The 19,694-nt window shown below is 45.4% G+C and overlaps 5 protein-coding genes across 5 annotated transcripts; 2 read left to right on the top strand and 3 right to left on the bottom strand.

Annotated features, from left to right (window-relative positions):
• Positions 1-548: 548 nt before the first annotated feature.
• LOC118250612 (histone H2B 7-like) lies at positions 549-1,275 on the bottom strand. The gene has a single exon (XM_035551871.2). It carries the CDS (start codon positions 1,202-1,204, stop codon positions 824-826), a length of 381 nt encoding a protein of 126 aa, XP_035407764.1. The 5' UTR covers positions 1,205-1,275; the 3' UTR covers positions 549-823.
• Positions 1,276-1,478: 203 nt separating this feature from the next.
• Positions 1,479-2,273, top strand: LOC118250601 (histone H2A-IV). Its single transcript, XM_035551858.1, has one exon. The coding sequence runs from the start codon at positions 1,545-1,547 to the stop codon at positions 1,932-1,934; it is 390 nt and encodes a 129-aa protein (XP_035407751.1). The 5' UTR covers positions 1,479-1,544; the 3' UTR covers positions 1,935-2,273.
• Positions 2,274-7,827: 5,554 nt separating this feature from the next.
• Positions 7,828-8,929, bottom strand: LOC118250611 (histone H2B 7-like). The gene has a single exon (XM_035551870.2). It carries the CDS (start codon positions 8,927-8,929, stop codon positions 8,549-8,551), a length of 381 nt encoding a protein of 126 aa, XP_035407763.1. The 3' UTR covers positions 7,828-8,548.
• Positions 7,828-11,333, bottom strand: LOC118250594 (histone H1.01). Its single transcript, XM_050708156.1, has one exon. The coding sequence runs from the start codon at positions 11,331-11,333 to the stop codon at positions 10,677-10,679; it is 657 nt and encodes a 218-aa protein (XP_050564113.1). The 3' UTR covers positions 7,828-10,676.
• LOC118250607 (histone H2A-IV) lies at positions 9,277-9,897 on the top strand. Its single transcript, XM_035551866.2, has one exon. The coding sequence runs from the start codon at positions 9,277-9,279 to the stop codon at positions 9,664-9,666; it is 390 nt and encodes a 129-aa protein (XP_035407759.1). The 3' UTR covers positions 9,667-9,897.
• Positions 11,334-19,694: the final 8,361 nt, after the last annotated feature.

A 19,694-nucleotide genomic window follows, 5' to 3' on the forward strand; every position in this document is an offset into this window, starting at 1 on the left:
AGTGCTCTCTGTCCTGTAAACCTAGCTTGCATAATGCCTTTCAAGACCACCTTAAATATATATTTTTTTTTCATTCTGCCGTTGCAGTTTTCCCACTGAAGATGAGATCTGTTACTTGACCTTATAAAACGTACGGTGCCTAGAAAACTCGGGAAAGCCCGTCAGGGGGCAGTAGAGGCTGGGAAATCACAAACAGTAACAATGCTAGACCTCATCCATCTGAATACTATTCCCCGCTAAAATAATTCATGGTCTTGCATTAGCAACCTTAGAATAGAGAAATATTATGAAATACCTAATAATCTCCTCTAATATATGTTTTAAGTATAAGATAAATGTTTTCTTATTGGATTTGTTAAAGATTTCAAAGGGTTTAAGTATATTTGCTTATGTACGTTACTGCTAAAGTAAAGCCGATACAGGAGCAAGAACAAAGGACTGAACATCGACACAACTTTCCCTTTCTGCCCTTGCACACACCAGGGATGCTCATTGAGCAGTATCACACATGCGCAAGAACTGCCACAAGTAACTAACAGTGTAGCCCAGAGTAGTACAGTAAAGGGTGGTGGTAAAGAAGCTACTAAAATCGAGTCATGACTATGGCATAGAAAGCAATTAATTTGTGTGCAACCAAAGCATCAGGACCAGCAGACAAAATTATAGCTATAACACAAGGACTATTAAGTCATCCATATTGAAGATGTATTTAAGTTCAGAAAACATGCCCTTGGTAATATTTAATGGAAATTAAAGCCCTTTCATTGAAAAGGTGGGTGGCTCTTAAAAGAGCCTTTGGGTTAAAAACAGGATCCGCGGCGCTCTACTTGGAGCTGGTGTACTTGGTGACCGCCTTGGTGCCCTCGGAGACGGCGTGCTTGGCCAGCTCGCCGGGCAGCAGGAGCCGCACGGCCGTCTGGATCTCCCGCGAGGTGATGGTCGAGCGCTTGTTGTAGTGCGCCAGGCGCGACGCCTCGCCGGCGATGCGCTCGAAGATGTCGTTGACGAAGGAGTTCATGATGCCCATGGCCTTGGACGAGATGCCCGTGTCGGGGTGCACCTGCTTCAGCACCTTGTACACGTAGATCGAGTAGCTCTCCTTCCGTGCTCTCTTTCTTTTCTTGTCGCCCTTCTTCTGGGTCTTGGTGACGGCTTTCTTGGAGCCCTTCTTGGGCGCGGGCGCAGACTTGGCCGGCTCAGGCATGGCGATCACGCTCCCCCCACCAACAGCACCGCTCTCGCTCCCACTCGCAGCAGCGCAGTGCCGCACCCGCCCGCCGCAGCCGCTCTTATAGCGGCGCGATGCAGAGCAGCGGCTCCACCGCTGCGCGCCGCCATTGGCTGGAAGTTTGGCTTTGTGTCGTCACCGAACGCCGGACTTCGACATTGGACGCCTTTGGATTCGCGCTGCCATTGGCTGCCGGCGTTCTGCCTTCTCCGCAGCCAATCAGCGCCGCCGCCGCCGGTCCGCCCGAGCTGAATATAAGGGGGCGGGGGCGGCCCCGGCCAGGTCGCTGCGTGCTGCGTTCTCCGGAGTGGCTGCGATGTCTGGGCGCGGGAAGCAGGGCGGGAAGGCGCGGGCCAAGGCCAAGTCGCGCTCGTCGCGGGCCGGGCTGCAGTTCCCCGTGGGCCGCGTGCACCGGCTGCTGCGCAAGGGCAACTACGCGGAGCGGGTGGGCGCCGGCGCCCCGGTGTACCTGGCGGCCGTGCTGGAGTACCTGACGGCCGAGATCCTGGAGCTGGCGGGCAACGCGGCCCGCGACAACAAGAAGACGCGCATCATCCCCCGCCACCTGCAGCTGGCCATCCGCAACGACGAGGAGCTCAACAAGCTGCTGGGCAAGGTCACCATCGCGCAGGGCGGGGTGCTGCCCAACATCCAGGCCGTGCTGCTGCCCAAGAAGACCGACAGCCACAAGGCGAAGGCCAAGTAAACACGTCTACAACAGATCTGGAAACAACCCCAAAAGGCTCTTTTCAGAGCCACCCACAAAATTCATAAAGAGTTGAGTCATACTTTGTAATTTTGTTTTTTATAATGAATGCTGATGCAAATGTGTAAGTTGTTTCATGTTAGTGTTTGTCCTAACACTACCTGTCTGGGTGGTGATAGTTACTTTTGTGACTTTTTATTTTTTGGGTGGGGTGGGAGAACAGATCTTTCAGGGTGTTAAGCTTTTGCAACATATCTTAGTACTTTGGTGTTGCTGTAAAGTCTCCATATGGCTGTAACTACAGGGTAATACATAATAAAATCAATGCATTATTCTGTATTATTTTTGCTCTTATTTGCCTGTCAAATGCAGGGCTGAGGCGTTCAGCCTGGGTGCTGCATGAGTTCTACTAGGGGTTGTGGTGTTTCCACCGATCTGGAACCGGCGTCCCACAGCGCTTGTTGGCTGCGTGTGCCTGGGGTACGGAGCCTCTCACAGGCAACTCATTTCCAAACAGGGGGAGGGAAGGAAAGCAAACAAAAAACGCTAACAAAATAAAAACATACCAAAAAAATAACATGCAGCCCTGGTTCTCTCCCAGGGGGAAGGATTATCATTCCCTGCCTCAGGCCCCTCAGTAATTTTCTTTTTATATCGGCTCGTTAAAGCTGTTACATAGCTTGGCAGAGTTGCCCGAGGCTTTCAGGCGGAAGAAGGCTGCCGTCGCCCCGCTGCCCCCGCGCTGCGGTGTTGCCGCAGCTTTCGGTTTCGTTTTTCCATCGCTCCCGGCCGGATGCGCCGCGTCTGGCCCGGAACGCGCGGGGAGCTCCCAGCTCCCGGCCGGCTTCGGGAGCGGCTCGAAGAAGGGCTGTCGGGCTCCCAGCGGGATGCGATGCGCCCTTATGGCAGCTTCAGCGTTTTCTTTTGTGTCGCTCTGTTTGCCTCCGGCGTCTTTCTCCTGGCTTCAGCGAGGCTCCTCGGATTTCCCTTCCTCTACCCCCCGGTACTTCCCAAGAAAGATGTGGGCTAACACATCTGTACACCTGGTGTTAATTGACTTTAGCTTTCCTTAAATTGACTTGGGAATGTTTTCCCAGTCCGTGGGAGGAAAGTCTCCACTCCCCATCTGTTTGTTCCACGGTGTGAAACTGTCTTTGTATCGGCCACTGAGGATTGCAGCAGAAATACAGGAGGGGCCCTTTGAACCCCCCCGGGTACACCTGGATCATCCCGATGTTGTGTGAGAGGATCTTAATTCTAGCTCCTATACTGTAGAGACTTTCAGAAGAACAACCTTTGGGGATTTTTTTACCTTATAAATGAGTACTCTGGGATCAAAAGTTCAAATGCAAAGGTATGGACGATACGATATTCATAATTATTTTTGTAAATGTCCCTCCTAGTTCCCTGTTGCACAATTAATTTTTGTGTTATATATCTGTAGTTTCCAATCATATATTCGGAAAACAGAGCCTTAAAAACAGTAAATAAGCCTATAGGGCTGTGTGAGGTCTGAACCATGAAGGGTCTCAGGCCTCGAATGCATTTTGTACAGCCAGACACTTCCGTGGAGGTGCTTCATAAATGTGAACTTCCAGAACTAGGTAAGTGGATGGACTTTTGTTTTTATTTTTGAAAACTTTTGTTATAAGGTGAGCGTGAACACACAGCGTCTCGCCTAAAGGGCCCAGAGAAATTATCGGTCGCTTCCATACTGTCACCTTGGTTTCTGAAAAGGCATAAAGAAGGAGGAAGGATCGAATGCCTGCCACAAGGAGTCACGAAGGACTCAGCACCCCGGGCGAACCGGGGCTGCGGGCGGCCTGGCCCCGTTCCGGGGCTGTGAGGACCGGTCCGGCCTCGGGGCGGAGGGGGCCGGCGGCCGCCAGGGACGAGCCGGAGGAGCCAGCAGGGCACGGCTCGGGCCGATTCAAGGCGACAAGCGGGGAGGGACTCGGGGCCCAAGCCTCCGAAAAGCCCGGGGTTGCAAGAGACGCCTGGGAAGTGCAAGAAAAGGGTCGGGGGTTTCCGCGAAGGGCAGATAAAAACTGTAAATAACCACCCGTTGTTCTGAAGCTTCCCGATGTCCACTGTTCCTTAAGCCCTGAACCATTTCCTCCTGAGACATCCGTTCTGTCATGCAAATGTTCCCAAGTGGAAAATTATGCAAAATTAAAGAGCTGCTGAAGACTCCTCTGCCTTCGTGGTGTTGTCAGAAGGGTTAATCGCTCTGATTGTTTTTATCAGCATTTTAGACCACATCAATGTCTGATTTTTGTCCGTATCAATAAACGTGCAATTGACGGTTGCTATTATAAACCTGCAGTACAACACACGCTGTTTTTCCATGGGATTTTTGTGACATTTTAAGTAGCAGTGTAAGACTAAAATTGCTCTAGCTTTGGTAACTGGCCTGCTCTTTCCTCCAAGACCTAAATGTGCATTACAACCATGTGACCAGCTCTGTTCTTCCATGGGCTTGTATCAGTGATTTCAAACAGCAGACTTTACGAGTTTCTCTGTGCAGGGAGTGAAACAGATTTGGACAAATTGGGCTTCTTGAGCCAGCTTGGCTCAGCCCAGGCAACTGTATTTGCCTGCAGTGCTGTTAGCCTGGTCCTGTGCAGAGCACACCGGGAGCTGACCTATCCAAGGAACTATTCTGATGTGTAGAAAGACTGGGGATATCTCATTCCTATGGTAATGATCGAAAAAAAAACCACCACACACTAATTGCAGAACAGAGAACAAATGGGTTGGCATCGCAGTGGTTGCTACTTGCTGCAAAAGGAAAAGTGAATGCACACAAGAGAGGTATACATTTCTTCATACCTCTGATGCTGCACAAAGGTAGTGCATGTGTTTGTGTTTGTCAAAAATAAGTGGAATTAACTTTTTAGTTAAATTTCAACGTCATTTTTTACAAGGAATATTTTTTAAAACCTCTCTGATGGAAGCAGGAGGAGGGGTCATGAAGTACAAGTTACTTGCAGCCACAAAATTATAGTAATAGTAATGAATAGTAATAGTAATAAAAACGATAATGCAGCAGATGACTTCCAGAGGTTGTTTTGAACCTATGTAGGCCTCTGTTCCTGTGACCCCTGTCCCCAAGGACAGAGCTGCCCTGCTCTTTATGTTTCTTCTCTCCTTGTATATATGTGAACAAGGAGCATTCCCAGCTGGATTCCTCTCTACTTCCAGACATTTTATGCAGTGAGATTTGTGTCATGTCTTGAGCTGCCCTGTGTTTGGATACAGCGCAACCCGGAGATCACATTTTTGGTGCTGAGGACTCCACGTTTTCATTTAAAATCTGAACTAGGCGTATTTCCATTATTGATCAAAACATTACATCAAGGTATAAATAAGACAAAATCTTTTTCCATACTTGTTGCTAATAATTTCTCTCTGAATTCTAATTATTTTGAAATATACTCTTTCTTAATAAAACTGGAAAATAAAGTCTCTGAGAAAGTGGCTAGACTAAAATAGCAATAATTGTCACTATTTTTAATAATAAATAGTCTCTGGCCATTAGGACAAATAACTTGATAAGTAGGTGAGTAAATATTGACTTACTCAAAAAAAAAAAAAAACACAACAACAACAACAATAATAAAATATGAAGTAGTATAAAATAGTTATAGCAGGCATGTGTTTTGTTCAGTTTTTGGATCCGGTCTATGACATCGATCATTTTATTTATCATTTCTGAAACTTATTCTAATTTAGCGCCCCATCAGTTAATCAGAGAAGCATTGTTATTCTAGGTGGTGTATTTAACTTTAGCAAAAAAATAAAAGCATGTTTTTGTTTCATTTTGCTTAACCCATAACGTATGATAAATATAAAATTTACTGCGGGTATACTGATCTAGAGAAGGTATGTGTTTCCAAAAATGCTACAAACTCTACTAGTCTATTGAAAAAAAAAAAAAAAAAAAAACAATGGCATTTTTTGACTGTTTAGATTGTTCTCTTTACAGATTATTGTGGCTGATAATGCACTACAGGCATAAATAACAGCATAACTCTGACCGTTTCCTATAGAAGAAGGTACGGATATATATATAAAAAAAAAAGTATTTTTACATTTGTATAAAAATATATATATGTACACACTGTATTTCTGTTGCTGTGAATAGAGAGAGATTTTAAAGATAGGCACAGACAGTAGAAAAAATACAGTATAAATGGCCTGTTTAAAGATCACGGTTTATAGCAATTCCTAGGATGATGTATTTGAAGATTATGCCACCCTACAGTTCCTGGGCAATATAATCCGAGAAAAATGTCTCATATAAGACAAAGAAAATTGCTTTGAACTGAATAGTAAATATTAAATGACATGAAAGATGTATGAATGCACTATCGTGTGATTTTATATTCACACTATTGTCTTGATTAATTTTCAATGTTCATCCTCCTGTGGAATTAAATTGTTACGTTTGCTATTCTTGCCCAGCCTAAATCCTACTGCTACTGCTGCTGGTGAAAAAAGCAAGTACACATTTTCCACAGTAGTTGGGTTTCATCTTTGCAGTGACTTGCGTCTCAGCATTGGGATACAGAGCAATGGTTGGATTACAAATAGATCTGAGGATGCATGTGTGCAGGTTGAAATGCTTTGTTCACATTATAGCCCAGTAATGTTCCTGAGATTTAAATATTGTACTAAGATTGGAGGAAGAAATCATAAACAATATTTTCTCTGGAGACAAATTTCAGGACTCCAGCAAGAACTGCACATACTGAAACAGTCTTATTGCATATACTGAACAGTCTTAAAATAGAGAGACTGAAAGAACGATCACACAAAATTTATGTGAAAGCTACATAAATGAAGCAGCCAGCATACAAAGACAGGAAAGGTTGTAATAATGCTTGTGGATTCCTGAGTTAGGGGGAGGAAATGCACCATTGGGCTCCTGTGATAGCTGCAGTTTAAACTAAGGTTTTTATCATTTATTTATTTAAGAACAACAGGAATGAATTTGACTTTTACATAACTGATTACTAAGAATAATAGCTTCTGACAAATTGTTCTAATGATCATCACCACTGTCAAAATATGAGCGCTTTTAGATATTTTCTAAATTCCCTCTCTAGCCACCCACATATTCCATTACATAAGAGCCTAGAGACTGGAACACAGCATATTTTATTCATCCTTTTAAGTACTGGATGCATAGAGAGGCCCAGAAAATGAAAACTATTTCAGAGTTTATACTAAGGCATTTTGAGAGCGGATCTCCAGACACAATTTGAAACTGCAGAACAGGGAGTGTGGCTCTTACCATCAGATGTCTAAAATCCAATCCAAGATGTCCCCCACCAGCCTTCAAGCTGAAATTAATTCCAGTACATTAATGACCAATGTAAGAGACTTAGTGCCTGCCCCTGCCCCTGTACCAGCACTACCAAACAACAGTCAGTCAGTACCAGAAAGCTTGACTTTGGGGTTCGGCTGTCCTTGCATGGGGCCAAGCGTGTTGATGAGGCTACCAGTTAACATTTGGAATTAAGGATTATTCAGATCCATTTGGGGAAGAGGATGATTATGGCTCAGATCTGCATTTGCAGCAATGTCTAATTACCCAAGAATATATGTGATGGGGAAATTCAGAAAAACAGTGATTTGGGGAATGAAAGACTTCAGGGCTGCTCAGTAACCACAATAAGCTCATGATATACAGTGGCTACTTTTGAAGTTCTGAATCATTTCACTGTAACTGAGATATAAATATAGGAAACATGAAGTACATATGAAATAATATTCATCTTCACTTGGCATTAATGAGGGGAATATTCTCTCCTAAAGAAGATGTAGGGAGAAGCTGTGCAAACTACTGCAAAATTCACATGTACAGAAGAAAATTGCTGAAGATAGGTAACTTTTAGAAAAAAACTTGTGTTTTATTAACCATTATATGCTTTTTTAGATGTGGAGGCTGGTAGCTAGTAACAGTGATTAACAGCTTATCAAGAAAGCAATTGTTACTATTTAAGTTTTTACATTACAGTGCACTGTGGACACCTCCTTCAGTTCAATTCTGAAAATATATACGGACTGAGGCACCCTCGAGCAGTAGACGTTGTTACAGCAGCTACAACACCGTACACAGAGCTTCCGTTAACAATAAAGCAAATTGAATTCTCTCTCAAGAGCTAATAATCTACACAAAAGTTTTCCTTACATTTGCAGCAGATACATGAAAACCGTAGGGGAACTGAAACAGGACATTGATCAGAATGCATTATACAATAAATATATAATTTTTAAAACAAAAGTGAAAAAGTAAACGGTTAAGAGTTTCACCTACAGAAAAAAAAAAATATTTCCATGACAATAAAGACATTACTTGCACATACTTCTTTTTTTTAAAGAAGTTTTCATTTCTTGGTACACAAAACTAGCTGGGAATTTTTTACTGTAATTAGTTTTAACTGTAACTTCAGATGACTCTATAAAGCACGATCACACTAAATAACATCTCGAATCGTCCCCCCCACCCCTCCTTATATGACTATACAGCCCTTTTATTGAAAAGGTGGGTGGCTCTTAAAAGAGCCTTTGGGTCGAGCAGGTCTAGCATGGGCTGCAGAGGCAGCTTACTTGGAGCTGGTGTACTTGGTGACCGCCTTGGTGCCCTCGGAGACGGCGTGCTTGGCCAGCTCGCCGGGCAGCAGGAGCCGCACGGCCGTCTGGATCTCCCGCGAGGTGATGGTCGAGCGCTTGTTGTAGTGCGCCAGGCGCGACGCCTCGCCGGCGATGCGCTCGAAGATGTCGTTGACGAAGGAGTTCATGATGCCCATGGCCTTGGACGAGATGCCCGTGTCGGGGTGCACCTGCTTCAGCACCTTGTACACGTAGATCGAGTAGCTCTCCTTCCGTGCTCTCTTTCTTTTCTTGTCGCCCTTCTTCTGGGTCTTGGTGACGGCTTTCTTGGAGCCCTTCTTGGGCGCGGGCGCAGACTTGGCCGGCTCGGGCATTGCTCGCGGCGGGAACGTCTCAGAGACCAACTTCCGCCCAGCTGACAACAGGAAAGCGAACGTAGGGGGAAGCGGCCGCGGGCCATTTATTTATAGCTCCCCTATGCAAATGAGCAGCATTCCTTCTGCCTTCTGTCATTGGTCAGTATGCGGCGTCGCGTCATCCCTCTTCTACAGCCGTCCTTTATTGGTCCGATTTGGATTCGGTCCCTCATTGGCTGCGCGGCGAAGCCCTACGTGCCAGCCTATCAGCGCGGGGGCTCCGGGCCATAGAGGGGGTGTAGCCGAGCGCCCCTGGCTGCGGACTGTCTTCTACCGCTGGCTGCTGAGCGGAGCGGCTCGCAGCGATGTCTGGGCGCGGGAAGCAGGGCGGGAAGGCGCGGGCCAAGGCCAAGTCGCGCTCGTCGCGGGCCGGGCTGCAGTTCCCCGTGGGCCGCGTGCACCGGCTGCTGCGCAAGGGCAACTACGCGGAGCGGGTGGGCGCCGGCGCCCCGGTGTACCTGGCGGCCGTGCTGGAGTACCTGACGGCCGAGATCCTGGAGCTGGCGGGCAACGCGGCCCGCGACAACAAGAAGACGCGCATCATCCCCCGCCACCTGCAGCTGGCCATCCGCAACGACGAGGAGCTCAACAAGCTGCTGGGCAAGGTCACCATCGCGCAGGGCGGGGTGCTGCCCAACATCCAGGCCGTGCTGCTGCCCAAGAAGACCGACAGCCACAAGGCCAAGGCCAAGTGAACGCAACAGAAAAGCTGCACGTTGTCGTGCCTGGAGACGATAATCCAAAGGCTCTTTTCAGAGCCACCCACAAAATCATAAAAGAGCTCAGTAATCCGTAATACAGTTACGCAGTTGCATGAATTACTCAACCCGTGCTGGTTTTTTTTTTCATACGTTTATTATCGGTATTTTTGTTTGGGCCATAGTAGCAACGCTTTCCATGTTTTCGTTAACAAAGTCGTGCCATAACGTTCTCCCGAAACAAGTTCTTCCTGGGACGAGGCAGAATACGTTTAGTTCTTAAACCGGAGAAAGTGAAAACAACCCACTTCGGTGTCAGGTCCCGCCTCCATCCCGTCCCCCTTCCGCGTTTTCCTTCCTTACGAGCGGCAGCAGCCGCCGCACCAGCCGCGATCTTCTCCGGGAAAGCGCGCGGGGAGGGGGAAGGGGGCAGCGGGCTGGGCTCGGCGCTGGCCAATCCTTGGTCAGGGCGGGCTTTTCCAATACCTAGAACTGCTTTTCTTTCTCAAAGGGGACAAAAGGAATTGGAGAGCTCAGGGCTGTTTTCGGGTCGGTAAGAAAAGCCTCCCCTCCTCCCCCCGTAGTACACAGAAGCATTTAAGGAGGCACCTTAAGAAATAATACAATACATTAGACATGGCTCAGTAGTAGCGTGCCTGGCAAATCCATTATTTTTGTTACAAAATATATACTTAAAAAAAGTTACATCCGATTTTTATCAAATCATTATAAAACATTTCGTCATGGCAGTCAAACCAATTACTTGGCAAAAGATGCAAAAGTCTACACTTCCCTAAAGCCGCCGCGCTATACCATGCTTGTTAGGGTTCACTTCAGAAATCGCAGGGGAAAAAGACAATTGACCTCTGACGACTTACGAATTTCTGGATCCTTGCTGCAGGTGACTGACGACCTCGGTGCCTCAGCTCCTTTAGGGAAAGTGTGGGTGGCTCTTAAAAGAGCCGTTGGATAACAAAATATGTACAGCAGGACTCTTCTAGGATATTTTACTTCTTCTTGGGCGCCGCCTTCTTCGCCTTGGCTGCTTTCGGCTTGGCTGCCTTGGGCTTGGCAGCTTTGGGCTTCACCGCCTTCGCCTTGGCCGGGCTCTTTGCTGCCTTCTTAGGGCGGCCAGCCTTGGCGGCCTTCTTGGGGCTCTTGGCAGCCTTCTTGGTGGCAGCAGCCGCCGGCTTCTTGGCTTTCTTGGGGCTCTTCTTCACTGCCGGCTTCTTGGGCTTCTTGGCGGCGCCGGCGGGCTTCTTGGCCGCCGGCTTCTTGGGCTTGGCCGCGGCCGCCCGCTTCTTGGGCGCCTTCTCCTTCACCTCGCCGGGCTTCTTGCTGAGGCGGAAGGAGCCGGAGGCGCCGGTGCCCTTGGTCTGCACCAGGGTGCCCTTGCCGACGAGGCTCTTGAGCCCCAGCTTGATGCGGCTGTTGTTCTTCTCCACGTCGTAGCCGCCGGCGGCCAGCGCCTTCTTGAGCGCGGCGAGGGAGAGCCCCTTGCGCTCCTTGGAGGCGGCCACGGCCTTGGTGATCAGCTCGGTGACGCTGGGGCCCGCGGGCCTGCGCGCCCTGGAGCCGCCCGCCGCCTTCTTCGGCTTCTTGCCGGCGGCCTTGGCGGCGGGCGCGGGCGCATCGGGAGCGGCGGCGGGAGCGGTCTCGGACATCGCGGCGGCGTCCTCTGCGGAGCAGGCGAACACAATTGGGCTGGCGTGGGTCAGATGCTCGTATTTTTAGAGAGGAGCCGCGCGGTGATTGGTGCGTTGCAGAGCCCGCCCCGCTGCACGGCCGGGGAGCCCTTCGGTGTGCTCGATTTGTGTTTCTTTGGACTAACAAAAGTGTATTTTCCTCGGAATTTCTGCCACCAAATCGCCCCATCTCCCCGGGGAGGGAGGAGAAGACCAGGTACTTGCGTTCGGGAGAGTTTCCAGCCGCGGACACGCGCCCTGAGATAAAGGAGAAGCCAGAAATCCCGTGTGCTGCTGCTGGAGAGACCTCTGAACAGAGAAACTTTTGTTTTTCATTGCAAATTAAAAATTTCCTTTAGACATAAATGTCACGGCAACGACTATGTCTGATTCTTTAGAGGGTTTTCTTGTGGTCCAAACCGAAATCTGCCGATTTAAAGCTATTTTGACTGTTTAAATTGATTTTGAAGAGGAGGAAGTAACACAGACTCCTCTTTCAGCTCTGAATATGGATTAAGAACTGGTTCCTTTGACCATGTGTTTTACCTCCTAAAACGCTAAAGTCTATTGAAATAGCGTCTCATACTACCTCCTATTGCACTTATTATACAGCCATAAGCAATTTGTTAATGTTTGGAAATCTATGAACATGTAGTTGTTTTATTTTGTCTTCCTGGAATTTCACTAGAAGGGAGGCAAACTTACCCTGCTGCCCTGTGCTTTTTTCCTTTGTTTGTTTTCCATATGAATTTCTGTACTAATTATTAAGTAGATCAAGATTTTTTTTTTCATGTTGCATTTCTATTTCAAGTAACTCAATACCCTACATTACAAAACAGCAGCTTTCTAACAGAAAGCAATCTCCTAAACTTCTGGTTATTTTTACTGATATTACTTTTGTGTCTCTAGTAATTTAAGATGTGGAGGACCTAACGTAGCAGTTATGTAGTTAGGTTCTTACTGCCCAGAAAGCATTATCTTGTTGTGTATTTTCTGTAATAGCTGGAAAATTTAAAACCACGTTACTTTTTTTTTTCCTGTACCTCTCACACAGTGTATGTAGACAAAGGTTTCAATAAAGCCAATGCTGAATCTTCTTGTCTGTCAAAAAAAAAAAAAAGAGAGAAAAGAAAAGAAAAAAAAAGCCCACCTAATTCTTTCTTACGCATTTTACAGTCATAGAAACGAGGAACTGCTTTCCTGACAAGAACTCATTGTGATAACCTGGGTTTCAATTAGGGGAGTGGTAGGCCATAGTTCACTCCTAAAGAACCAGGAAGAATTCAATCAATATTGATATCTGCTTGAAGATCATGTAATCTGCTGAAAACAGGATGGAGTTCTGGAATAATACTACTGAATCTGTACCTGATTATAAAGAAGTATATTATCCGTTGCCTTTTAATAGTTATTTAAGAATCACACAAATATTACACTTTAACCTAGCTTTCTCATTTTCTTTGATATCACCAGATATAGCACATAATGTAAACACAGTTTATGCAGATATTGGCAACCAAAATTTCAAATTGTATGAATGCTTAGCTTTAGATAAGTGTAATTCTATTTCCACCTCATTTTGTTTTTAATTTACAGCTGCTGTTTTGTCAATACTAAACATGTATACAACATGAAAACATTAGTTTTCTGTTAAATTGGGTTTCACTGGTTACAAAACTGTAAACCAAATACAATAAAGAGAAACAAAGCAACCTGCATCCTAGAAGACAAAACTATAAGGAAAAAGATTGCAGGAAAAGTGCACCTGAGCTCTGTAATGTTACAAGAGGAAGGTGATAGAAGGAGGTATCTCATTGGAGCTTTCTGGATCTTATTTGTAAAAATTATGCAGCACAAGATAAGGATATGAGAATGAAATATATCAGAGTGAATGGGGATATTGAAGACATACCTCTATGAGTTACCAAAATTGAAGTAAAATAAGAATTTTTGTTAGCTCATTTTCTACGTGTGTTCATAAACCAATGAATGAGATGTTTCAGTGACTTGATTACATAGGGCAATATCTAGCAGGGCTTGGAGATGACATTTAACAGCTGCCAAGAGACTTCACGGCACATCAAGACAGAAGAAAGGTGTAGATCATGTATGACGTGCCCGCAGCATTAAAATTGTTCCTGCCCAATCTTGTTATTTTGAACTCATAGGCATTAACTTCAGTAACCTTCACTGAAGGAGATTTAAATACTGCACCCCTCAGTTGTGGCTTTACAAGGTGTTGTTTTGTGTTTATTGGGGGCTCAAATTGAAGTGGTTAAGATGGTCACTGTCCCAGTTGTCTGCCTAGCTTTTCTCCCAGCACTTGCTACCCTTTACCTTTCCCAGCAGGGCCAGCTAATAATATGGGTAGCAGCTTCTGATCTACGACAGTTACAGCTTGCCACCTTAAAAGAAACTGAAGTAACTTCAGAAATTTCATGACACGGGGATAACACTAAGTTCTGCTCTTTCTTTTCTAGTGGCTCTGCAGCAAAGGTAGCAAATAACTTCAGCAACACAGAACTGATGTTTGGAACACATCTTCTCTATGTGAAAGAAATACATGCAGGACCAATATTTTGGAAAGCTATAATGCATTTGGCAGTTTGAAAAGGTGTTTGCTCCACAGTCAGAACAGATAGGTAAGAAGGAATGGAGAAATGTAATCAGGCAATTAAAAAATGTGGTGAAGGATTCTAAAGAAAACAGGAATCACAGTTTCACCTCTAGGTCAGCAAATGAGAAAAAGGAAAAAAAATCTTATTTTATGCATGTTAGGCATTTTAGGCATATTTTGTTATAGAAAGACCTCAACAAGAAGGCCCTACCTAAACTCTTGCCTGCAGTTTGGTTTTCCCAATAAGGAGAGTGGAGGGAGGTAGACTCCCTCATTCATTAGAAAAGGAGGAGAATGACATCAGGATCTCCAGAGATGCCTTTGGAAAGATCATCACTGTAATATCTGCTATATCTGAATGACTTCAATTCTTCTCACCTCATGGGCAGCCCAGCAGGCCACACTACATCACAAACCTGTACGTGATTGCAATCTGAGCACTACAAGTCACTTCCCTTCAGATGCCCAGCTCTGTCCCACTTTTGCATTTTTCTATTAAGACCTCTTGGTATAAGCAAGGAGACACGAACTACAGCCAAGAGATGGTGCAGCACGTGAGAACTATCAAACATTCCCATCTCCAGTTTAGGACCTGCCAGTACTTGTTCCTCAGAAAATGATCTTTGGGTTATATTTAGATGTGTGTGCAATAATGCAGGGTAACATGGCAGTTGTTCTCAAGGAATTGGGTTAGGAGGCATTAGCATGAGAGCTAGCCATGCAAACATGGTTCATGGGCTACTCTACCAGCTGTAGGAGAGTCCTGTGATGGATCTTTCTTAGACACCTGGAGAAAGTACAGTGGGTATGCCTGAGCAGCACAGCCCCTTCCTTTCCTCCAAGCAACAATTTCCAGAGATTTAGGTGAGGGTCTTTACGCTGTGTGCTGCACTCCTGTGTACATGTTCCCCAGGAATGAGGTGTAAATACTCCCTGCAACCGTGATTACACTCATATTACAACGTTACACCCATGTCTTACTTGCCCTCAGTGACTTCATCCTTTATCCGAGTTACAAATGTAATAGCTCTTGTGATCCAACCAGCCAGCACAGTTTAACAGCTTTTTAACCCTTTGATAAGCAATTTTAAAGTAGTACCTACCAAACTACAAACTCATTGCAGTTCTGCAAGTCTTTGCCTGCATAATACCAATGTTGCTGCCGATGCTGTTGTTAAGACTCCCAGGTGTAATGAGGCCATGCAGGGCTTTTTAAGCCAGCATAGGGCTAAGCATCTGTAGTGGGCAGGACAAGTAGGGTAGGGCAGTGGGTGACTGTCTCTGTAGACTCAGCTTCCTGGAATGTTGCACACTCCTCCCTGTACTCTTGGTTAAGGGATGGGGCACTTATTGAGGCCTCCCTGCATCATTGCTATGCCATGTTATTTTGGAACTGAAAACCTAGTCCTTAACCTGGATATGGCAATAGAGGAACAGGGAAGGATGCCCTTCTTGGTGTTGTCTGTAGGGGAAGGGAAAATAAGCAACAAAAATTTGGAGGTCAAAACCTTCCCCTGGAGCAAGGGGAAAAAAAGATGCACTTTGCTCCATACCATACAGGAGCCTTCACTGTCGACCGGGTTAAAATATTTTTACTTTTCTCACACACCAGCAAAGAAAAGGTCCTCATTGTCAGTCAGCTATCAAAGAACAGTATTATTCATGTCTTAAAGAACTTTGGTCTTCCAAAACTAAAGTAAGGCATTTGACAGATGAACTTCTGGACCACCCTGGCACGCTTTGAATGTAGTCACCAGCCAGAGATCAAGAATGTCAGGCCCTGAGGCAAGCTGTCTGTGATAGGTAAGAAACATTAACAGAAGCTCAACCAACCATGGCTCCCCAAAGAACGCCTTTCCACCCAAATTGGCAGTGCTTTTCTTCTACCCTCATTTAATAGCAGTGAATGTCACCAAGAAAGTGGGCTACCACATTGTCCTTTCAAAGTAGTGTCTCCGTCAGCACGAAAGCCTGACTGCTCAGACCAGTGAGCAGCCCACACAGAGCAATGCTGAGCAGCCTGCTCTTACTCCCCACAACCCCTTGGCAATTCTGCACCCTTTCTGCTCTCCACCCTTTCCTACTTGTGTGCCAGTGCTCCCCATGAATGCTGCTAAGAGCAGCACTGGTGCTTGCAGGGAACAATATGATCAATCTACATGTTCCCCTACCTCCAGTTAGAGCTATGTTTGACATTTCTCAGGGGACAAAGTGACTTTGGGCTGGTACATGCATACAGAGCAGGTCCACAGTTCACCATCTCCTTGATGGGTAACACCCCAGCTGCTGATGAGACAAGACGCAAGGTAGATTTGGGTTGAAACCCAACAACCACCCATTTTTTTTGTCACACAGGCAGTGACAGTGGTACCCAAATACCATGTAGGCTGGGCACGTGCCATCACTGAGAGCCAAAGTGTTTTGTCATACACCTTGTGAAGTTGCTCTTGCTAAGGGATGCTGCCTTGCCAGTTTTACTGAGCTGTGGGGGTGAAACAAGTCCTTGCTCCAGATAGGGCTGTTTATGCCATCATTCTAGAGCAGGAGTATCACAAAGTAGCATTAGGTTGGCAGCGATGTAGGCTGGCTGCCTTCCTGCAGAAGACAGCAAAGAAAGTTTTGAAGAGGATTCAATGTTGTGCTGTAGCTTATGTTTTTTATAGCACATGCTTTGTAGCTGTGCAAGCTAAGTGCTGGTGCTGGAGAGGCACTGTCCCTGGTTAGGAGGTCACCCAGACTGCCAGGGACAGTGGTATGGCTGGCTGGTGCCCCTATTTTCCCACAACAAACAAGTGAGGGCGGTCACTCAGCACTTCTGCTATCAGACAGCTAGGAAGCCAGGAATTTGGCTTCACAGGCTGATGAGTGAGATATGTGTGTACAGTGTGGGCACATTCAAGAAGTCCTGGCGTTTTATTATTTCATGTATTTTGCCTGCAACTTGCCATGTGTATGCTAGTCTGAGGAAGTAGTTAAGTACAGTGTATTAAAGTCTAAACCTTGGCCTTCCTGATACAGATATTATTTTTTTTTACATACTGAAAATGTAATGAATCTTTTGTTGATTTGTACATGAAATAAAGAGCAGAATAACAAGCTTAACTAGTGTGTTGTTTGAATTTAGACGTCTGTAACACCTTCCATTTAACTATAAGGTTTAAAGACCAGGAAACAAAGCCAGCATTGAGCAGCTATGGGCAGGGATGGGCCTCTGTCCAGCTCTATAGAGTTAGCAAGTAAAGAGAAGCCAGGTGGGTTTTGGGGTTTGTGGATTTACCCAAACTGCAATAGGAGGCCCTTACAAGGAAAGAAACTTCATAGGCCCCATAATCCAAATCTGTTGATAAAAGGGCCTGCTCATTATTTGAGTAATTCTGATACCAACTGTCTAGATTTAATGCATGTTCACATAAATAAGCATCTTCTGGTGGGAGGGGGGCAGGAAGAGAGAGAAAGAAAAAATGGAAACAAACAAACAAAAAAAAAACAGTGTAGGATAAACAGTTGTACCAAAACCTAAGTGGAGACAAAGGTGTAATCTCTGCTTGTTCTTTAATTAATTCTTTAGAAGAAAAGAGGCTTTGGCATGCTTGGGTGCATGGAAAGGCTTTCAAGGGTTACTGCTGTCAGCCACATCACTGTACAAGGCCAGAATTATTTGTTTGCTTTTGACACTAAGGAAAATGTTACGGATTCTTGTACTTAAAAAATATTACTTTTAGGTTTTTCTGTTTTTATTTTACAACATGTGCTTATTCTCATAACGTGGTGATTCTTGAAAATGATTTTAGCTCTTTTTTGTAACTTCCTTCCCACTAAGGTGATAGGACCACCTGGTTATGGCCTCTTCAGTGATGAGGGAGACATTTGCTCATGCTCAGATAAGGTCAGGGACACATAAGATGTAGCTCTGGGAGGGGACAGAGGAGGAATACAAGGTGTAGTAGTAGAACTTGATTCTGCAGTTAGGGAATCCTGGATCCTGAGCAGGGAGAAATGAATGAGCAATATGAATGGGGCAGCCTTGAGATTCCGCTGCCCTTTGTAATGGATTCTAGATAGCGACTTGTTATCATAACAGTGCAAGAACTGAGTCATTTACAAAAAACTGTCTTGTGGGCCAATATCCCATCTGTGACAGAGGCCAGTTAAATTAAAAAATTAAAAATAAAAAAAAGAGTATAAGAAGACTATCTCACCAAAATGATCCCTTAGCTCCTAATGATTTGTAGGCCGGAGGCACCCTGAGTCAGAGGGGATGTCTTTGAACTGGAGAGCCCTGAATGGATTTTTTATCCAGTGTTTATTGACTTTCTCTGTATACAGCATCTCTCATTTCTCTTGCTTTAGGATATGATTTAGCATTACAAATAATAAGAGGCTGAGAAACAGGGACATTGAAAGTGAGTGTGGGAGATGGGGAAACAGTTGATGGACATGTATACTAAGTGGGGTTTATCCATTTCATTGAGGAGAATCTCGTTTATATGCAGTTAAGTGACTTGTCTGTGTGTGTTTGCAAAAAGCTGGAAAACGTACTTTCTGTGGTGCAGATGAAGCAGGACAAAGTGGCAACCAGAACAGTGGGAGAGCTGAACACCCTTTCTTGTGGCTGAGGAGAGGTGAAGAGAATATGTCTATAGGGGAGGGAACGACAAGTAATTTGAAAGGACAGAGGAAAAAATCAGAAGCCTTCAAGGCCAGGCAGAGAGATTTCTGTATAAAATATCTGAGCTGAAAGATGCTGGGAAAGAATGACCTCATCATTATATTTTTAGATCCCATCACTTGCACAGACCTTCCCTCCTGGAGTCACCAGGACTGAGGCAGAACCAATGCCAATGCCAGCGAGAGAAAGGCTTGTCAGATTTCCCAGAGCCTTTCAACTTGACAGGCTTTCCTCTGTCTCTGGATAATGAGGTGTGTATCAGGATTGTAGTCACACTCTCCATACTGGAATTATGCAAATCTTACAGCCCCAGAGGGCTTCGAGCTACTGAAAGGAGCCCTACAAGGACAGACAGCAGAAACTAAGGTATGGCTTTAACTGTTGTGATGACTGATTTTCAGTCATGAGGTTGTATCACAGCAACGAAGACATATTACATGGAAAAAAAAAAATACCTATCCACTCAGAATGATGTCAGATCTTTGCAGTCATGGAGGTACATATGCACATAGCTGAAGTAGCCACTTTTGTTGTGCATTTGATGTGCATGACTAATTTTCATCCAATTAGTAGCAGTGATCTAGATGGATGTATAATCCTTTTTAAGCGTGACCGGGATATTTGTGACTTAATCTTAAGCAACACTCCAGACACAGGAGAGAAGAAAAGGATCAACTCCAGCTCCATGCTGCTAAAACCCATCATGGACTCGACAGCGATACCACAGTCTGAGAGTCAGGCATAGCCAGCTTCTACAACAAGATGTACACTTTTCTCTGACCTGAGGCGAAAGCATAGAAGTGGCTTTCTTAATGCCCTGTAGCACAAAGCAGATGCTAGCATAAGGCCATGGAGGTGACCCATCACACCTTACATTTAGCAGCCAGTTCTCAGCACTACCATTTAGTTCCTGCAACGTGACCTCAGAAGTACTGAGACATGGTTCACATCTTAGCAACAGCAGTCGTCAGCAACACACACACAAGTTGCTTGTTTCAAAAAGTGGGTCCTAACATGGGTCTTTGACTAATTCATGGTTGTGCAGAGGTGAGCT

This window comes from Cygnus atratus, chromosome 1, assembly GCF_013377495.2.
Source record: "Cygnus atratus isolate AKBS03 ecotype Queensland, Australia chromosome 1, CAtr_DNAZoo_HiC_assembly, whole genome shotgun sequence".
Taxonomy (NCBI): domain Eukaryota; kingdom Metazoa; phylum Chordata; class Aves; order Anseriformes; family Anatidae; genus Cygnus; species Cygnus atratus.

Bases quoted from the DNA above. Each gene is read 5' to 3' on its own strand.
- LOC118250612 (XM_035551871.2), bottom strand. From the start codon at position 1,204: ATGCCTGAGCCGGCCAAGTCTGCGCCCGCGCCCAAGAAGGGCTCCAAG.
- LOC118250601 (XM_035551858.1), top strand. From the start codon at position 1,545: ATGTCTGGGCGCGGGAAGCAGGGCGGGAAGGCGCGGGCCAAGGCCAAG.
- LOC118250611 (XM_035551870.2), bottom strand. From the start codon at position 8,929: ATGCCCGAGCCGGCCAAGTCTGCGCCCGCGCCCAAGAAGGGCTCCAAG.
- LOC118250607 (XM_035551866.2), top strand. From the start codon at position 9,277: ATGTCTGGGCGCGGGAAGCAGGGCGGGAAGGCGCGGGCCAAGGCCAAG.
- LOC118250594 (XM_050708156.1), bottom strand. From the start codon at position 11,333: ATGTCCGAGACCGCTCCCGCCGCCGCTCCCGATGCGCCCGCGCCCGCC.